Here is an 18753-nt window from a genome sequence, read left to right on the forward strand (position 1 = left end):
GGCCAGCTATGATTATTTCAGACAACTGCCACTAAAAAAACTGGGACATGGTGTACAAACATCATCTGCCTCAGATAGAATATTTTGGTGAAGATAGATAAATAGGTAGAAAATGTTGTATAAAAACATTTCATTGTGTATATTTTTAAATGTGCACATAAATAAAACTAGACAGGGCAGCATCACAGCGTGATATGTTTCCCCTATGCTCATTGTCAAAGTGTTTAGTTTTCAGTACAGTATCTAAATATTAATGAATCATTAGCAGTCGGTGCCACTGCTTTGTTCTGAGTCCTTTCTATAATTAGCTTGTTTTTATGGAATACATTACACGCTGTATACAGGTTGTTGCAACAAACACAAACGACCTTGCATGATAAGAGAAGTTCTATTATTGGAATGAAAAGAACTTGTCAACTATAAAACCAGACAGTTTCACATGTAAGGCTGATAATAAGTGACAGACACACACACACAGAGGCAGGCAAGAGAGGGGAGGAGCTGTCCTTGGTGCTGAATCAGCCACCTGTGCTTTGCTGCTGGTGCTCTTTGTGAACTGTCTATGCATATAGTATTGTATTGTTTTAAAATATACTCTTATTTTCTTCTTGTTCATTTCAATTTTTTTAATTAGACTTTAATTTTAAATACATAAGATAAAATTTATAAAATCAAATACATGTACATATTTATGAGTAATAACTTGGTATAAGAATAGTATGCAAGTACAAGATAAATCAGTCCTGGATATGCATCAGATAATTTGCTGATTTGTATCCATACACATGTGCAGACACCTGCTCACAAATTTTAGAAGTGCAAACCTTTTATAAACACGTTGTATTTGCCTCCATACCTCCACTATACTACTTAAGTGTCCATTTAGCTTTAACCATTGTTCTTGTGGTGTACAAATAAACATTGTACTGCTCAAAATTCAGCCTTATTGCCTTAATGCAGTCTTGCTTTCAGGAAAATGAATGAGATCATATTGTACACAACCGTTTTCAGTGGGGGAAGAAGTTTAATTTCACTAATGAAGTAATAATATTACATTTGCAGGCTTGCTACCAATATCCTGTGCATCAGGAGAAGTGTATTAGCATCGCACCGCACTTAAACATCAACAACATAATCATGCTATTTTTATATGCGATATATTGGAAATTTCTACCTGGTGCAATATTGTGGAGGTAATCTACTGTTTGCTTGAGCAAATTTAAACAAGTCAATGTGGACAAAGTTTAATTCCAAATAATAAAACCACTTTTTATAAACACAGTTAGCTAAGAAATCTTTCACTGAAGTAAAATAAGCTGTCGAAACACATCATTACAATGTTGACCGACCATTCGAGACATTTTGTTTTATTTATTTATTTTATTGGCCCTTACTCTCCACTGTAGGCAAAGCGTAACAACAACATAGACGCTGAATATCTAAATACGATGCTTATAAGGAGAATTCAACAGCTCTCACCTGAATCTGGTACTGCCCCTTCATCATCATCATTTTCCAGCCTATAGAATTCAGCTCCTCTGCTGCTTTTGGCGTAGTTTAGTTGGTCTTGACCAATCAGGACGAGCGGAGCACTTGTGACGGTGAAATCAAAGTTGTTGTAGGAGCGCGTGTGCGAGTGAGCGAGAGAGCGGAGAAAAACTGGCCGGTGTGAGAGAGAGGCGGCGGAGGAAAGTGGACGAACCGGCTGGCTGCAGCTGTTGGATATTTTTCCAACCGTGTCTTCAGAGCGAAAAAAAAAGGACGGAGACAGCTTTAAAGCGTATTCCTAGATGGCTGCTGTCGACAAGTTAGCAGTCAGAATTGGTCCAGGGTCGCTGCACGAGAGACCGTAGGGATGCTTGCACCTCTGCATGCGTAGTTTCCAGATTCCTCTGTCGCTGTGGACTTGCCAGTTTGGTTGAGTTTTCCTGAGGAAGGAAGTTTTTTTTAAACAGAAAATGACAGAAATAAGCGAAAAGGAGAACGAACCTCAAAACCGGGACCTTCACCGACCACAGGCTACTGTGCCTAGTCAACAAGAATCAAAGGTAACGGAACACACCTGTGTAAAAACTGCAGGATTTTTTTTTAAAGCAATAATATGTTACTGATAGAGGAATGTTTTTTTTTTTTTTATATCCTTTTCTTTACTGTTTTATTTAGCGGTCTTTCAGTTTAAAATAAATAATTTTTAAATATGTAAATTGGGACTAAGTGCGAGTATTTACTTTCCCACGAGGCTAATTCTGTGGCGGCTTGCATAACAACCCTAACCCGCTTTAATTCAGGTAATTAGCTTGGTCTCAGAGTTGGAGAGCAGAGATTACACAGAGGGGTGTAAGCTTTGTCTGGTATGTGTGCACAAAATATCAAAAGCTGCAAGTAAACAAAGAAGAAAGGTTCTTATTGCTTGTTTAGCTTAGGTCAGAGAAGGATGTCCACAGTCGTTTTGTGTACATGCTGTAAATATTAGAAGTACAGTGTCCCAGAAGAGGAGTCCTCCCTGCTGCCAAACATGGAATCCAGTCGCCCTTTTATAACGCTTCGTGTCTAGTTAAATGGATGTGCCAACACTTCTTCTGTGCTTTATCTGCTGATGTTGGCAGTTATTTGATTAAGTACATTAATTTAGGCATTGGCAGTTTGCAGACATATGCGATTACTAGACGTACAGTGCATTAGTTATCACTAATGTACACATGGAGGCTGGGAAGAGAGACTGCAGCAGCCAGCTTTAACAGTCTGCAAATAGAATTAAACAAGTCTCCCCTTGAAGTAGGTTTAATTTTGGTTCCACTCATTTGTGCTCCAGTTCTTTCACTTAAATATATGCCCTGAGAATACCTGAATAAGGTTTGGATGCTAATGCTTGTTTTCAGGGACCCTGCTTGTTTTGAGGTTAAATTGATGAGTCCAATATCCTTGGCTAAATTCAGAACCATTGTCATTGCCATTACTACTGCTCCTGCGATTAGCCTTATTTTAATCTTGTAATATGAGTTCATTGTAGTTCATTCTGACATAGTGTTTTGGTTTTCAGCCTTGTATACTGCCATCTTGGCTAAACTTCCAACCTCAGTAGGATTTTCCCAAATAAGTAGGGAAAAAGTGAAAATAGAAAATTTAAGGTCAGCTTTTTATGGCAAATGGCCTTTCGGATGCAACCCTGAAGGCTTGTGTGTCCTCCAGGGTAATAATAATAATAATAATAATAATAATAATAGTAATAGTAGTAGTAGTAACTAAGAACAACTAAAAAATTTTTTTGATAAAGGATATGGAAAACCCTCTTTAAAATAGCACCAAATGATCTGGAAAACAGAGTGGTGCTCACATCGAGGCATCGAAAGCATGGAGGAGACAAACATCTGATGACATGAAGACTCTAGTGACACTTAAAGTACAGGGTGGGCCATTTATATGGATACACCGTAATAAAATGGGAATGGTTGGTGATATTAAAGTCCTATTTGTGGCACATTAGTATATGTGAGGGGGCAAACTCCTCCAGATAGGTGGTGACCATGGTGGCCATTTAGAAGTCGGCCATCTTGGATATAACTTTTGTTTTTTCAATAGGAAGAGGGCCATGTGACACATCAAACTTATTGGTAATGTCACAAGAAAAACAATGGTGTGCTTGGTTTCAATGTAACTTTATTCTTTCATGAGTTATTTACAAGTTTCTGACCACTTATAAAAAGTGTTCAATGTGCTGCCCATTGTGTTGGATTGTCAATGCAACCCTCTTCTCCCACTCTTCACACATTGATAGCAACACCACAGGAAAAATGCCAGCACAGGCATCCAGTATCCATAGTTTCAGGTGCTGCACATCTCATATCTTCACACCATAGACAATTGCCTTCAGATGACCCCAAAGATAAAAGTCTATGGGGGTCAGATTGGGAGACCTTGGGGGCCAATTAACTGGCCCACGATGACCAGTCCACTTTCCAGGAAACTGTTCATCTAGGAATGCTCGGACCTTTCACCCATAATCTGGTGGTGCACCATCTTGGTGGAAAAACTCAGGGAACGTGCCAGCTTCAGTGCATAAAGAGGGAAACACATCATCATGTAGCAATTTCAAATATCCAGTGGCCTTGAGGTTTCCATTGATGAAGAATGGACCCACTATGGTTGTACACCATATACCACACCAAACCATCACTTTTGTTGTTCCAACAGTCTTGGAGGGATCCATCCAATGTGGGTTAGTGTCAGACCAATAGCGGTGGTTTTGTTTGTTAACTTCACCATCACATAAAAGTTTGACTCATCACTGAACAAAATCTTCTGCGTGAACTGAGGGTCCTGTTCCAATTTCTGTTTTGCCCATTCTGCAAATTCTGTGCGCCGATCTTGGTCATCCTCATTGAGATGCTGCAGTAGCTGGAGTTTGTAAGGGTGCCATTTGTGAGTAGCTAATATCTGCCGAAGGGATGTTCGACTAATGCCACTCTCCAGTGATGTGCGGCAAGTGCTACGCTGTGGGCTCTTGCTGAATGAAGCTAGGACAGCCACTGATGTTTCTTCATTAGTGACAGACTAGTTGGCAAATCCAACTCTAAACCATTTTCGCGAAACTTAGCAAGCAGTTTGCTAACTGTAGCATGGGAGATCTGTGGTCTCGTAGGGTGTCTTGCATTGAAATCTGCTGCAATGACCCGGTTACTGCATTCACCAGATATCAACAAAATTTCAATCCACTCCTCACGTTTCCATTTTTCACTAACTAGACTTCAACCAAATCTGCTCTGACTAGTATTTCTTAAACCTTTGCCCTGGAGTGCTAATGTATACTTACCTACAATATTTAAATCTAGTTTATGGTCTCTGCACTGGTAATGTCACACCAAACGTGACATTACTACAGCACCGTATCCATATATGCTGGTGCTTGAGGCACTGGACTTGCTGCAGTCTTAAAATGAAGGTGTTACCATTCAGAAGAAAGTTCTGCACCAGCTCTGGTGCAGGAGTAAAAGTTGGGAGGCAAGTTTTCCCTAGAAAGTCTTTTTAAGCTGTATACAGGGTAACAACAGCGAGCATAAACTAGGTGTCATGCTTCTGCCTGGCTTGCTCTGCAGTTTTGTCACCAAAGTTGTGTCGTTGTGAGGTGTAGTTACATTTTTTTTCATGTAAGGTGAAGTGGAGGGTTTCAGAAGAGTTTGTTGTGTTTGCTTGTGTTGTACCTCTGGTTTAGATTTAACAGAGGGTTGTTGCCTGCTTTGTAACTCCGAAATTTTATTTTATTTTTAAATGGACTTGCCACTCCGTTTTTCTCCGAATTGAATCAGAGTAAATTTCCAGTGACTAAACCAGCTTAAATCCCTCACCAACATGGATCTAAATCTCCAACAACAGCTTTAATTGCAGCAAATATCACAATAACAAATCACATTATACTCATCTTTTGTTGGTCATCACCACAGGGACCTGAAACAGGCCTGGCAGGAAGGGCTCTTTGTTGTTGTTACTTGACTACAGACGGCACAATGGATGGTGGGCAGTGAGGTGCAGCGTGAATTTATGAGACAATCAGCTAGCATATGTTTGCTGTGTCCTGCTAGTGGCTGGGTCATAATTCATGCGAATGCTTGTCCAAACAAAACAGAAATGGGAGGAAACAATCCTCTGAGCTACGTCAGCCATGTCGCCCCGTTGTTTGCAAAACCAGCTGCTGGCACCGTGACCTATTCCCATCTCACAGAAGAATAAGGAAGAGGAAAGGGGAGGGGAAAGATTAAATATGTGTTACAACTGGGGTCTCTTTAAGAGTAATCTACTTGAGAGTATCTCTAGAGATTTACTTGCTTTTTTTCTTCTGTCACTCTGAATATTTTTACTTAAATCTTTTAATTTCATAACAGTTTCTTCCTTCTGCTCTCGACCTGTTTCCCCCGTTCTAACTTCTAACAACCAATCTTTGTATTCTTTCTCATCTCTTTAGCAGCTCTCCCTTATGTCTCACTCATTTCCCCCTCTCTCGCTCTCTCTCTCCTCACTGTCCCTCAGCTCTCAGAGTATTTATTGCACCGCTAAGTGGGCCCACTGGCTTTCTTGAGTGCTTCTAATAGAGCTAGTGACAGAGAATGAGTAGTTATTCCACCTCCTCCACCTACGGGCAAGGTGATTGCTCCAAAAATATTATTATTCCTCTCTACTCACTTGGAGCACATGTTGTACAAGTTTATTCAATATTGTATTTGCTTTTGCTTTTGGCTTGTTGTGTCATGTAAATGCACTTTACATTAAGCTTAGTTTAAAATTAAGACTAAAAACAGGGAACTCGACATCCTGGCGCTGTCCAGAAGCAGCAAAATCAATCCTTCTAGCACCTCTAGGAAGACCAACAACTCAACAATTATGGCACACAACAGTCTCATTGCGGCACTAGTTGTTAAAAACTGTAGTTTATCATGTCTGTAAGGTTGCACGTAGTTATAAGGCTCCAGGCTTTTTTGCCAACCTTCGTATAAAAGGCACCTTTAAGGTTTTCCACTCCTTTTTTGTAGCATCACAGATTCTGGAAGCAGCTGAATTTAACAACCAATTTAGTAACCTTTTAACAAAAGTACGCTAGCAATTTGCTCCATATTTAGTTATTGTGCTCATTCTATAGCACATTTGATCATGCACACACAGTAGGGCTGGGCGATATATCGAGTTTTTAAAAAATATAGATATATTTTCATACGAGATATAAGATGTGACAATATCCTTTATATCGATATAGTCTATGTTACGTTATAATTATACTTGTGGAGCCACAAGTTTGCCTCTCTTTCGTCCACTTTTGTCTCTACGCAACGTTACTCGGCCTCGCCTCTCCTTCACTGAACACAACTCCCCCTCCTCCCCCATAGCTTCACCTGCAGGCAGCGACAAGATGGACACGGCAAATCTCCGTTAGCGAGTTGTGGGGCTGGACCATTGACTGTTTTCTACGGTCAATGGGCTGGACGGCGTCAACGTGTTAGCGAGCTAACCGCGCTAACGAGCTAACCATGCTAACGACAGCCCACAGGGGCAGCACGGCCTAAAATCCCTTCATTTTCTCAAAAGTTGACAGCGCGCCTTATGTATGAATTCTGGTTGTGCTTACTGACCACGAACCGATTTTAGGTGGTACACAGCGCTCAGCAATCTGTCAAAAAATGTTTTAGTACGACTTTGGTAAGCTACGGAGATGCAGCGCTTGATAGATTGTCGGAGCATTACGGCTACCATAGTCTGGAGCCTCGCGGAGTGATACGTACTGTGCTTCAACGTAATATTACCGTATTGTGTGTGTATAAGGGCCATAAATGGCACCTGTTAAGAGACATGGTGTCACGGCTGGGGCGGCAGTCGTGTGGAGGTGAGGAAGGAGGATCCAAAAGCAGACAGTGGCGGAGGTGCAAGTGGGTTTTATTTACAGTGCACAAATAACCAAGGTGTGGGCAGAACTGAACATAAACCTAAACTGGAAAAGCTAATACAAAAGGAGGACATGGAGCGAGGGGCAGAGAGACGCGGAGCAGATACACAAATGAACACAGACGACGCGACGAGAAACACAGGCAGACACCAACTATAAATACACACACCAGGTAATCAGGAAATGGCACACAGGAGGGCAACACAGCTGGGAGGAATCAGGGCTGACGGGACAGGGGAAATGTAAACTGAACATACTCATATCAGACAGAGACCTTCACAATAAAACAGGAAACTCAGACACGAGGAACCAAACAAGACACAGAACTAAACAGACAGCTTCACAAACAGGCGGGGTGACACGATAGACAGACAGAGACACAGACGCAGACTCAAAGGCAGACCGAATATAACACATAGAACTCAAACAGTAATAATCAACAACATCATAATAAACTAGAAAATGATAATAAACTGAAAGCGCTGGGTCACCAACCCAGGACCATGACAGTACCCCCCCCTCAAGGGCTGGCTCCAGACAGCCCAGCAGAAACACAAAAACCGACCAAAACAAAACAGAAAACAACCCAACCAGGGCGGGCGGAGGGGGTCCAGGACGGAGGGACAGAGACCAAAAGGCCCAGACGGCCAAGTGTAGGGGGCCGACAGCGCAGGAGGCCAAAACAGTACAGTTCCGGAGGCCGACCATGCGAATGGCAGTGGCAGTGGGGCAGGTCCGGAGGCCGGCCACGCAGACGGCGACGGCGGCGAGGAAGCAGTTCTGGGGGCCGACCGTGCGGACGGCGACGGCGGCGAGGAAGCAGTTCTGGGGGCCGACCGTGCGGACGGCGACGGCGGGAATGCACGTCCGGGGGCCGGCCACAGTGACAAAGCTGCCGACCGTGCGGACGGTGACGGCGGCGTGAAAGCAAGTCCGGAGGCCGGCCACGGTGACAAAGATGTCGACTGTGCGGACGGTGACGGCGGCGTGAAAGCAAGTCCGGAGGCCGGCCACGGTGACGAAGATGCCCAACATGCGGCCTGGCAGATGACCGACGGTGTTGAGGCGGCAGTTGGGGACCTGAAGGCTGCGTGGCCTTCGCAGCACCAGACGAGACGGAAGCTGAGGCAGAGGCTGGACCAGACGAGACGGAAGCTGAGGCAGAGGCTGGACCAGGCGACGGCGTGGGTGGAGACCCTGACGCTGGACCAGGCGACGGCGTGGGTGGAGACCCTGACGCTGGACCAGGCGACGGCGTGGGTGGAGCTGAGACCGGACCAGACAAAGGCGAAGGCGGAGCTGAGGCAGGACCAGACGAAGGCGAAGGCGGACCAGGACCAGACGAAGGCGGAGCAGGACCAGGACCTGGACCAGACGAAGGCGGAGCTGGAGCTGGACCAAACGAAGGCGGAGCTGGACCAGACGAAGGCGGAGCTGGACCAGGACCAGACGAAGACGAAGACGGAGCTGGACCAGACGAAGGCGGAGCTGGACCAGGACCAGACGAAGCAGATGAGGCAGAGGCTGGACCAGGCGACGGCGAAGTTGATGGTGGTGAAGCCGGACCAGGCGATGGCGAAGTTGATGGTGGTGAAGCCGGACCAGGCGACGGCGTGGATGATGGTGGTGGAGACTCCGAGGCTGCAGCTGGCGTGGGTGGAGACTCCGAGGCTGCAGCTGGCGGCGGGGTGGACGAAACAGTGGATGCGGCTGCTGCTGCAGGCGTGGATGCGGCCGCTGGTGGAGCAGCTGGTGGCTGGACGGGCTCCTCGGGCCCCCCAGCTGGCGAAGCAGGAGGCCGGACGGGCTCCTCGGGCCCCCCAGCTGGCGAAGCAGGAGGCCGGACGGGCTCCTCGGGCCCTCCAGCTGGCGAAGCAGGAAGCTGGCTAGGTTCTCCTGAACCTCCAGCTGACGAGTCTTGGGGCTGGACGGGCTCCTCGGGCCTTCCAGCTGACGAGTCTTGGGGCCGGACGGGCTCCTCGGGCCCTCCAGCTGGCGAAGCAGGAGGCCGGACGGGCTCCTCGGGCCCTCCAGCTGGCGAAGCAGGAGGCCGGACGGGCTCCTCGGGCCCTCCAGCTGACGAGTCTTGGGACTGGACGGGCTCCTCGGGCCCTCCAGCTGACGAGTCTTGGGGCTGGACGGGCTCCTCGGGCCCCCCAGCGAAAACAGTCTCAGAACCAGTGGGCACTGGAGCCCCTGGCACACACAGGACAGAACCAGCAGGTGCGGGGACCTCTGGCAGAGACAGAACAGAACCAGCAGGTGCGGGGACCCCTGGCAGAGACAGAACAGAACCAGCAGGTGCGGAGACCCCTGGCAGAGACAGAACAGAACCAGCAGGTGCGGAGACCTCTGGCAGAGACAGAACAGAACCAGCAGGTGCGGAGACCTCTGGCAGAGACAGAACAGAACCAGCAGGTGCGGGGACCCCTGGCAGAGACAGAACAGAACCAGCAGGTGCGGGGACCCCTGGCAGAGACAGAACAGAACCAGCAGGTGCGGAGACCTCTGGCAGAGACAGAACAGAACCAGCAGGTGCGGGGACCTCTGGCGGGCGCAGAACAGAACCAGCAGGTGCGGGGACCTCTGGCGGGCACAGAACAGACTGCAGCTGCGCGGAGCACCGACCCTGCTCAGGCAGCGACAGCCGGGTGCAGTCCTCAGCTGGGTTCTTAGCCTCCAGGGGTCCAGAGTCTGCTGGGGGCCGAAACCCAGCCTCTGGGGAGGCCCTGGGGCGAATAACAGTCTCTAGATTAGCCAGTTTCTGAGAAACTAGAGTGGTTTTATTGGGTTTGTCTCTCCGCTTAAAATGGGTGCTAGGAACGGGATTCAAAATGGGTGGCACAGACACAGCCTCCAGTATGGAGGGAGCGGGTGACCGGGCTAATGGAATAGATGCAGGCTGGGCTAATGAACTGGCTAAAGGCTGATGTACTGTTTGAGGTGAGACTGGAGTTGGTAGTGGAGTGGATGAAACCCAGTCAGTTACTGTTTTGGATGTTTTGAAAATGCCAACTTGTGAGAGGTCAGTTACCACGAAGGTAGGTAAGCGCCGTGAACTGTCTCTACTCTCCCCATGAACAGCCCCAGAAAACACAGTCCCAGAAGCACCAGCGTCCTTAAAACTCACCACAGCTGGTCGCACAGGGGTCCCTGAATCCGGCTGTGGGGTGAAGCGCCGGTGGCGCGAATGTTTCCTTCCCACCGCTGACGGCTCCGACAGGCAGGGAAAAACCCCTGGGGGGTCGGGCCGTGAAACCTCCGGTGGGTGAATCTGAGACGGCTGCTTTGTGGCGGTCGTTGTCCGTTGTTGCGGGGCAGAATCTTCCGAAGCTTGCACCGCTTCCCGGGCTTTATGCAGATCAGCGATTAAGTCAGTAAATCCCCGGACCTGGTGGAGATAGGGATTTCCGGCCAGGATAGCCTCAATGGCATTTATCCCCACAACCTTTGCTCGTGCATTGGAGGTGTGGGTTACCCAGTCCACCAGCCGTAGGGCGCGTGTGAGGTCGCTCTCCCCGGACAAAGCTGCTGGATCCATCTTGTGGTCGCCTCGTACTGTCACGGCTGGGGCGGCAGTCGTGTGGAGGTGAGGAAGGAGGATCCAAAAGCAGACAGTGGCGGAGGTGCAAGTGGGTTTTATTTACAGTGCACAAATAACCAAGGTGTGGGCAGAACTGAACATAAACCTAAACTGGAAAAGCTAATACAAAAGGAGGACATGGAGCGAGGGGCAGAGAGACGCGGAGCAGATACACAAATGAACACAGACGACGCGACGAGAAACACAGGCAGACACCAACTATAAATACACACACCAGGTAATCAGGAAATGGCACACAGGAGGGCAACACAGCTGGGAGGAATCAGGGCTGACGGGACAGGGGAAATGTAAACTGAACATACTCATATCAGACAGAGACCTTCACAATAAAACAGGAAACTCAGACACGAGGAACCAAACAAGACACAGAACTAAACAGACAGCTTCACAAACAGGCGGGGTGACACGATAGACAGACAGAGACACAGACGCAGACTCAAAGGCAGACCGAATATAACACATAGAACTCAAACAGTAATAATCAACAACATCATAATAAACTAGAAAATGATAATAAACTGAAAGCGCTGGGTCACCGACCCAGGACCATGACACATGGTTACAAAGAGGATTTCAAACTCAAGGCTGTCAGTCACGCAGTAGAAGTTGGGAACAGAGCAGCTGTGAAATCTGTCTTTGTTATTATGCTCAGCATCTGTTAGTTTACATTTTGACTGCACAATTATGAGCTTTTTGTTATGCACAAAAACAACATTGCTTTCTTTTATTTATGGAGCATGATTATTTAATAAATGCTGATAATTTATTTTTGAGTAATTTCTTCAGGGACACATCTGGGACACAGTGTGACTAAGAACTCTCTTTTTGTTCTTAACTTATGGCTTTAAAAAAATATCGAGATATATATCTTATATCGCCACCCAGCTAAAAAATATCGAGATATGAATTTTGGGTCATATCGCCCAGCCCTAACACACAGGTATGGAGAGGTCCAAAAGTTGAAGTGCATCCCAGCGCGGGTGTAAATGTCTTCCCAATAACAGGAAAATCCTTAATGTTAGCATATAGCTCATAATCTAAAATTCTAATCTGATTATTATCTGATATTCCCATGTAGTATCATTATGTAGTGTTGGCTTTGGCCCATCAGCTGACCCGTCCATTCATCCATCCATGGTGGCCATAGCTCAGTGGGTAGAGCAGGTTGTCTATTAATCGGAAGGTTGGTTGACTGGCTGTTCTAGTCTGCATGCCAAAGTATTCTTGTGCAAGATGCTGACCCTCAAGTTGCTCTGCAATGTGTTCATTGGAGTGTGAATGTGTGACTGTTAAATAGAAGGTGCATAGGAAGAAAAAAGCTGCTTGTATGAATGGGTGAATGAGGCATGTTGTATAAAGCGCTTTGTGCTCAAGTAGAATAGAAACGTGCTCTTTAAGCACCAGTCCATTATTGTTATGACTGCTTATTACCTCTTATTTGAATCCAGGTTACTGGGGCAGCAGTTTAAGCAGAGATGTCCAGACCTCCCTCTCCTTGGACACTTCCTCTAGATTTCTGGGGAAGCACTGAGGTCTTCCAACACTAGCTGAAAAATAATTTCCCTGGCTTGTTCTAGGACTGCCCCGGGACCCCTCCCTGTAGGACATGCTGAAAATACCTCATGCAGGACATACTTAGGAGGCATCCTTGTCAGATGCCTGAACCAATTCAGTTGGCTCCTTTCAATGTGGAGTAGTGGCTCTATTCTGAGCTGTAATGAACTCCTCACCCTTTCTTAGCCCAGAATACTCTACAGAGGAAGCTTGATTCTGCGATTGTAACCATGATCTTTCAGTATCTACCCTCTGCTTGTGACTATTAAATGTTAAATACCTAACTACAAACCATAAATTATAAATGCCAGTTGAATATGTAATGATTTACACAAAGTGGGTGTCGTGCAGTATTGTGCATCTGCAGTTGAGACTTATTATTATTATAATTATTATTATCATCATTATTATTATATTAACTTCATGCAGACTTCTGTCACTCTTTGTAGTTTTTTCTTTTTTGCACTTTTTACTGGACTTTTTGGATGTGGGGGGGCTTAAAATATCACAGGAGAGAAAAACGGTGTCACAAGTACAATATGAAAAAAAGAATGTATTTTTTTAATATCAGAGCATGTAAACCTATTGCTGTAGAAAAATAAAATTTAAAACATGTAACTGTTCATAATATGGGTTCTTTAAAACACCACTTTTGTTAAGTAGTGGATAAAATGAGAGCTGTGCTCAGAATCAGCTGCTACATAAAGTTTAATATTCACATTAGACTTTGGTGCCCCGGTCCATAGGGAGTTACACAGACCACCAAATTTTCAGCCAACACAGAAGACATTTTTATGGAGGTAAAGTTATAGCGCAATTTCTGTCTGACTTTGCCCTTCAGTCACTTCTCAGAGCTCTCCTCCTTCTGCTGTTCCTCTCACTAACTTGCTTATCAGCTTTTTTCCCTCCTCTTTAACTAATTAATTCTTTGCTTTCATCTTAGAATATCACTTTTCTTTCTCTTTCCTAATTACTCTGGGCAATTTAAATAAACTTGTAGTTGAAGTTCATCTGTATATCTTTCTCTTTTAGCGTTTCCTGTGCCATAGCTCCCTATTTCTGTACATGGTGACTTTTTCCAAAGTTCAGAGTGGGTAGATAGATAGTTATGGGTGGTTGGAAGGATAAAGATGAATTAGGGACTGGATTTCAAGCCAGAGTTAGCAGAATTGACTGAACAAGAGGAAAAGCAAAAAAGAGAAGCGTGACAGTGATCATCATATTATCAATAGCCAGAATTTAGATGGTTAAACTAAACTATAGGTTGCACTTATTTTTGATCAAGACTTTCTTTAAAGTGTTCATTAGAAACATGAATTTTAAGATTAGCAATATTTCCACTTCATGAAACAAACCGCACATAAATGTACTGCAGCAAATTGGATAATGATGATCTTCTTCAATAACATTTTGTATAACTAAACTCCTTTTAATGAGCACTCAGTTCATACAGCCTGGTTATACTGTGTAGATGATGTTTCTGGACAAAGTGTATTCCGTCTCCTTGTGTTTGTTTCAGCTGCATTGCTGCTGGAACTATCATTCAATTAAAAGTGAGTGAATGATGCATCTTCCTCCTGACAGTATGTGATGTGTTGTTTTTTGTCTGTAAGATAGATGGATTTGTCCTTCTGACCTTGGAAAAATAACTAGAGAAAAGCTTGCAGGGAAGGCAGATAAATGGTTGGGAGACACAGATATTTACAACAGCAGGATTCTCCACAAACTACAAACTAATAAAACAGCTTCTCATTCTTTACAGCCTCACTGTTGTACTTATGTATCTCGCATTGTTTTGATTGATGATGAAGTCAGTAAATTACTGTCCTTGATTGAGTTCAGAAATGCTGCTGATTCAGCAGAGTCCTGTGTACAATGTCAGGGTGGAGCCAGCGAGGAATAAGCAGGGACTTTGTTTAGTACTGACCTTAGGTTATTGCTTTAGGGATAGGGAACTTCTAGGTTATTTTCTCTTTTCAAATATAAAGCTGTTAATGTAATGAGATGGAAGAATTGAAAGTTCATAATGGATAGTTTTCATCTTCAGCTCTAAATGGCAAACTTGCCATGACCAAATGTGGGGACAAAAAGTACATGTGTGATGTAAAATAAGATGAATTTATAACAATTACTTATCCTTAAGTTGCTTGTGTTGCTTGGCAACTATGATGTAACTTAGTCATCTACCGAAGAGGGTACTTCTAGTACTGCATTGACATTAAATTAATAAAAATACAGCCTTGACTTTTTCTCCAAGACTGAGACAAGTTTATCAGAGTAGGACGTTTCTCTTTCCATGTACAACCCCAATTCCAATAAAGTAGATGCTGTGTAAACAAAAACAGAATTCAATGATTTGCAAATCCCATAAACTTGCATTTGGTCAAATTAGCACATATGAAATTTATCAAAGGCTTAAACTTTGAAATTTCACTATTACATGCCAAACAGTTTGACTCAGTTTAAATTTGATGCAGCAACATATCTTAGGACATAATTAGGACAGGGGCAACAAAAGGCTGCAAATATGGTGTCCCTGAGAGGTCAAGTGCACTGCAGCCTAAGAAAATGCCAACAAATAGAAAAATACCGCAAAGACACACAAAGCACAATCCAAGTTGAATAAAACACAACAGAAGTAGAAAATATCAAAACCTCACAAAATATATGGAAGTAATTTAGGGGAAATGATGTGTTGATAAGAAGTGGAGGCTTTGTTGGTGTTCAGCAATCCACACAAAACTGGATCTTGGAGATTCTAGAGCAACTTTTAAAGCAAGTGGGCAATAATTTGTTGACAGGTGTATATGCAGCTATTTTGGCTGCAACCCCAAAATTATAATGACTAGATCCTGATGGGCTCTTCCTTTCATGATCCTTGTTATGAATATTGATCTTGTGCAACAAGCTAATGGAACAGGACTGTAGAGGCTTCAAAACTTGACTTTGAATCCTTTAAGATTTCTTTAGCATTAAAGCAATCCAGCGCTAGTTGTCAATACTTCCACATGTACAAAGAAAAAAAACTTTTAATGGTTTATTCAGCTTCTTTATCTTCCAGTAGCTTATGTTGCTATCACAGTATAACTTGGTTTACCACATTCAGATGAACCTGTCAGTCACAGAGGTTGTGTGTGTAATGAATCTGACAAATCACTTTAGGGCCCCTTCTTTTTTTGGACTTTGCCCTCCTAAACTGTCAAAAGTCTGAGTAATTTGTGTAAACAGAATTCAGCTTTCAAAGCAGAGCTGCCTGCGAGAGCACGAATCTGCTGCAGCATTAACCAAGCAGAAGCTCTCACCAGCATGATGGCTATTTTGTGTGCTTGGGCTGCTGAGTTCTACATGTGCAGAACTTAACTACGTAAGTGGCGACAAAAACCTGTACCCGTGCAATTAAATTATTTGCTCATGATTACATTTAATCTTAATTTTTGACACAATATAACTCCACAGTCTGCAAAGAAGATGAACAGAAATGTAGAAAATACAGGTTTTCCAAGATCCCATCAGCCTTACTTTCCATCTAGCTGGTTTAAAAAGGCTGAATAATAGCAGAGAGGTGGTTAGACTGCATATTAATTATTGCTTTAACCAATTAGTTATTTTTGTGGTTACTGTTTATTTAATGAACTAATTGTGCATATGCCCACCTACAGTGGTGGCTTAGTGTTAAGAGGCTTATGTTTGGCCTTTTTTTTTTTTTTTTGCACATAAATACTGTCACACACGATGTACCTCAGTGAAATGATAGGAAGGTATTGGAGAAAAATAATGAACATATAATTATAAATATAATTGTAAAGAAAACTGCGTAACTTCATTGTCAGAAATGGTGTAATTTTAAAATGAAGCATCTTTTGGAAACCTGTGCTTTGGATTTCACAAGTGTCAAGAAAAGTGCAGTTTTGTATTGACGTTACATCAAAGTAACACCTTGCGATAAGTGTTTTTCCTTAGCATTGTGTGAACATCAAAGCTGCTTGTGCAGTTAAGCCCTTTAAATGGCTGGATTTGGAGATGCAAGCTGCTTTTTCTGCACAGTTTGGCAGACAGGCTGCCTGGAGTCTGCTTGCATGGATTGCTAAAACATAGGACTTCAAACAATAGCCAGATATTTTGAAGCCACACACAGAGCTGTGAATGTCACGAAAATGAAAAGACGGGATAATTTGCCTTGAGTCTGGCCTATTTCTAATCTTTACTGTCTTATTTCTTATTAGTTGATCGACACAGCCAAATGCCTAATACAGTCTAAATAACTTGAGTAATGTCTGGAAAACTTATAAGCCCTCCAATTTTAACAACTTTCTTTTCTTTGCCATGATTTCCTCTTCTTTTGTGGATGTGTGAGTGTGTGTCTTTCTCCAATTTTGGCAGGTCAGCTACATAACCCTTTTACTACCACTTATAGGGTGATAATGCAGATCAGGGCAGATTACTTATCGGATTATAACCACTCTTTTAAAAAAGAAAATAATTACTAGGATGGATTCAACACCTAGCCCTGGAAACAGGTTTGATCTGTAAGCTTATTATAAAGGTCCTTTTAGGGAGCTTTAAATTTATCTGCGTCTGACTCAAAATTATATCATGATTCTTCAAGAAAATTTGTAATACTATTTCTGACATTATAGCTAAAAAATAATGAGCTTTTAGTTGATGCTTGCTCGCAGCAGCATTTATAAATGTAAGTAAATGAAGGGAATTTTCCATCCTCCTTTTTCAGTGAGATTCTGTCACTGATGACACGCTCCCTAATTAGAAGTGTGAATCTACCCAAACAAGGTGCCAGCACCAGCATTATAGTGCAATAGTAGTGACACAGCATGAGTCAAATGTAAGCACAAAAGTCACCCATGTTGTGTTTTCCTTGGGTATTTTAACTGAAAGTATGAAATGACTTCTTCATGCTTTAATTTAACAATGACTAATGTAAATTAATCTTTCAGTTCTACAGGAGCTGAACAATATTATCACATAATAAAACTGAAAACTATTTTCTACCTGGGATGTTGCATCTTGGGTTGAGCTTATTAAACCAGCTGCATACAGCTCTGCTTTTCCATCATGCAGCTGCATCAGTCACTTCCATTCATCTCATAACTGCTCTACCAATGCTCAGTGGAGTCATTTGGTTACTTTTGGGTGGCACGTCATTGGCTGCTAGTATCTCCTCTTCATAGTCTGGCTATGCTTGTTTTATGATTGTTGTAGTTGATGTTTTTGTTTTATTTTTTCCATTTTTAGCAGGTACTAAAGGTACCAAATCATTATTGGAAGCTGACATGCCGATCTTGCTCTCAGACATTTCCAACCTTTTCCGGTTGTGTGCACTAGAGAATGTAAGCAATGATAGCAATTATCTTGCAAGATGACACTAAAAATAAAAAATCTATACTGTTACTACTATGAGCAATATGTCACGGTACTGCCATAATACATACATTTTGTGATGCATCACACTGAACTGTGAAAGGTGGGAAAGTTTAAGGTCCTATGACAGGCAGGTTGAAGATTGCAGCCCTGGTATAAATGTGAATGTGTGAGGGGAAGTGAGGGTCTCCATTGATGTCAAAAGGAGTCAGGTAGGGAGAAATAAGCAGGACACAGGCAATAATTTATGACACATTGAGATAAAAGTAAATCCTGTTTCATCTGAATAGGACTCTTGATTATAAACAATGGGCATCAACAACAAAACCGACAATTTTACCTCTCGGGGTGTTTTTTGAATAAAGTGACAGAACTTTAAGCGAAGGCTCCTTACACATATACACATGGAAAAACTAGAGTTTGGACTTGTTTGGGAAGTTTGTTCTAATCAATGTGACCTGCGCTGCGGTTTGTTCTGGGAGGCATTTCCATTTGCACAAAAGGTTGTTTGAGTAGATGCATTTTTCCCTAATAAGGGCCAACTAATGGAGTGCCTAATGAGGTCACCTTTAATTCACATCTCAGGTCACTGCAAGAGCACCAAACATCAGACCCCACTGTGTTTAATGAGACTTTGAGAATCACAAGCAGGCAGAGATCTCCTGAGAACAACACTGCAGTGGGCTTGAAATGCGCAAAGGCTACAAGTCACTACAACTGTCCTCGTTTGTACAGACAGAAACGATACCAGACCACATTAAACAAGCATTTCTATATAAATAGAATGGTGTGC

The 18753-nt window shown here is 43.6% G+C and overlaps 1 protein-coding gene across 1 annotated transcript in view; it reads left to right on the top strand.

Moving 5' to 3' along the window:
* The first annotated feature begins 1547 nt into the window (after window positions 1-1547).
* Window positions 1548-18753, top strand: part of LOC146512630 (SH3 and cysteine-rich domain-containing protein 2-like) — a 40235-nt gene continuing 23029 nt past the window's right edge. Inside the window, exon 1 of the mRNA XM_085170584.1 lies at window positions 1548-2048. Within this exon, the coding sequence (XP_085026710.1) occupies window positions 1959-2048 (90 nt within the window). The 5' untranslated portion in view covers window positions 1548-1958. The remainder of the gene's footprint in view (window positions 2049-18753) is intronic.

This window comes from Neolamprologus multifasciatus, chromosome 8 (assembly GCF_963576455.1).
Source record: "Neolamprologus multifasciatus chromosome 8, fNeoMul1.2, whole genome shotgun sequence".
NCBI classification, from domain to species: domain Eukaryota; kingdom Metazoa; phylum Chordata; class Actinopteri; order Cichliformes; family Cichlidae; genus Neolamprologus; species Neolamprologus multifasciatus.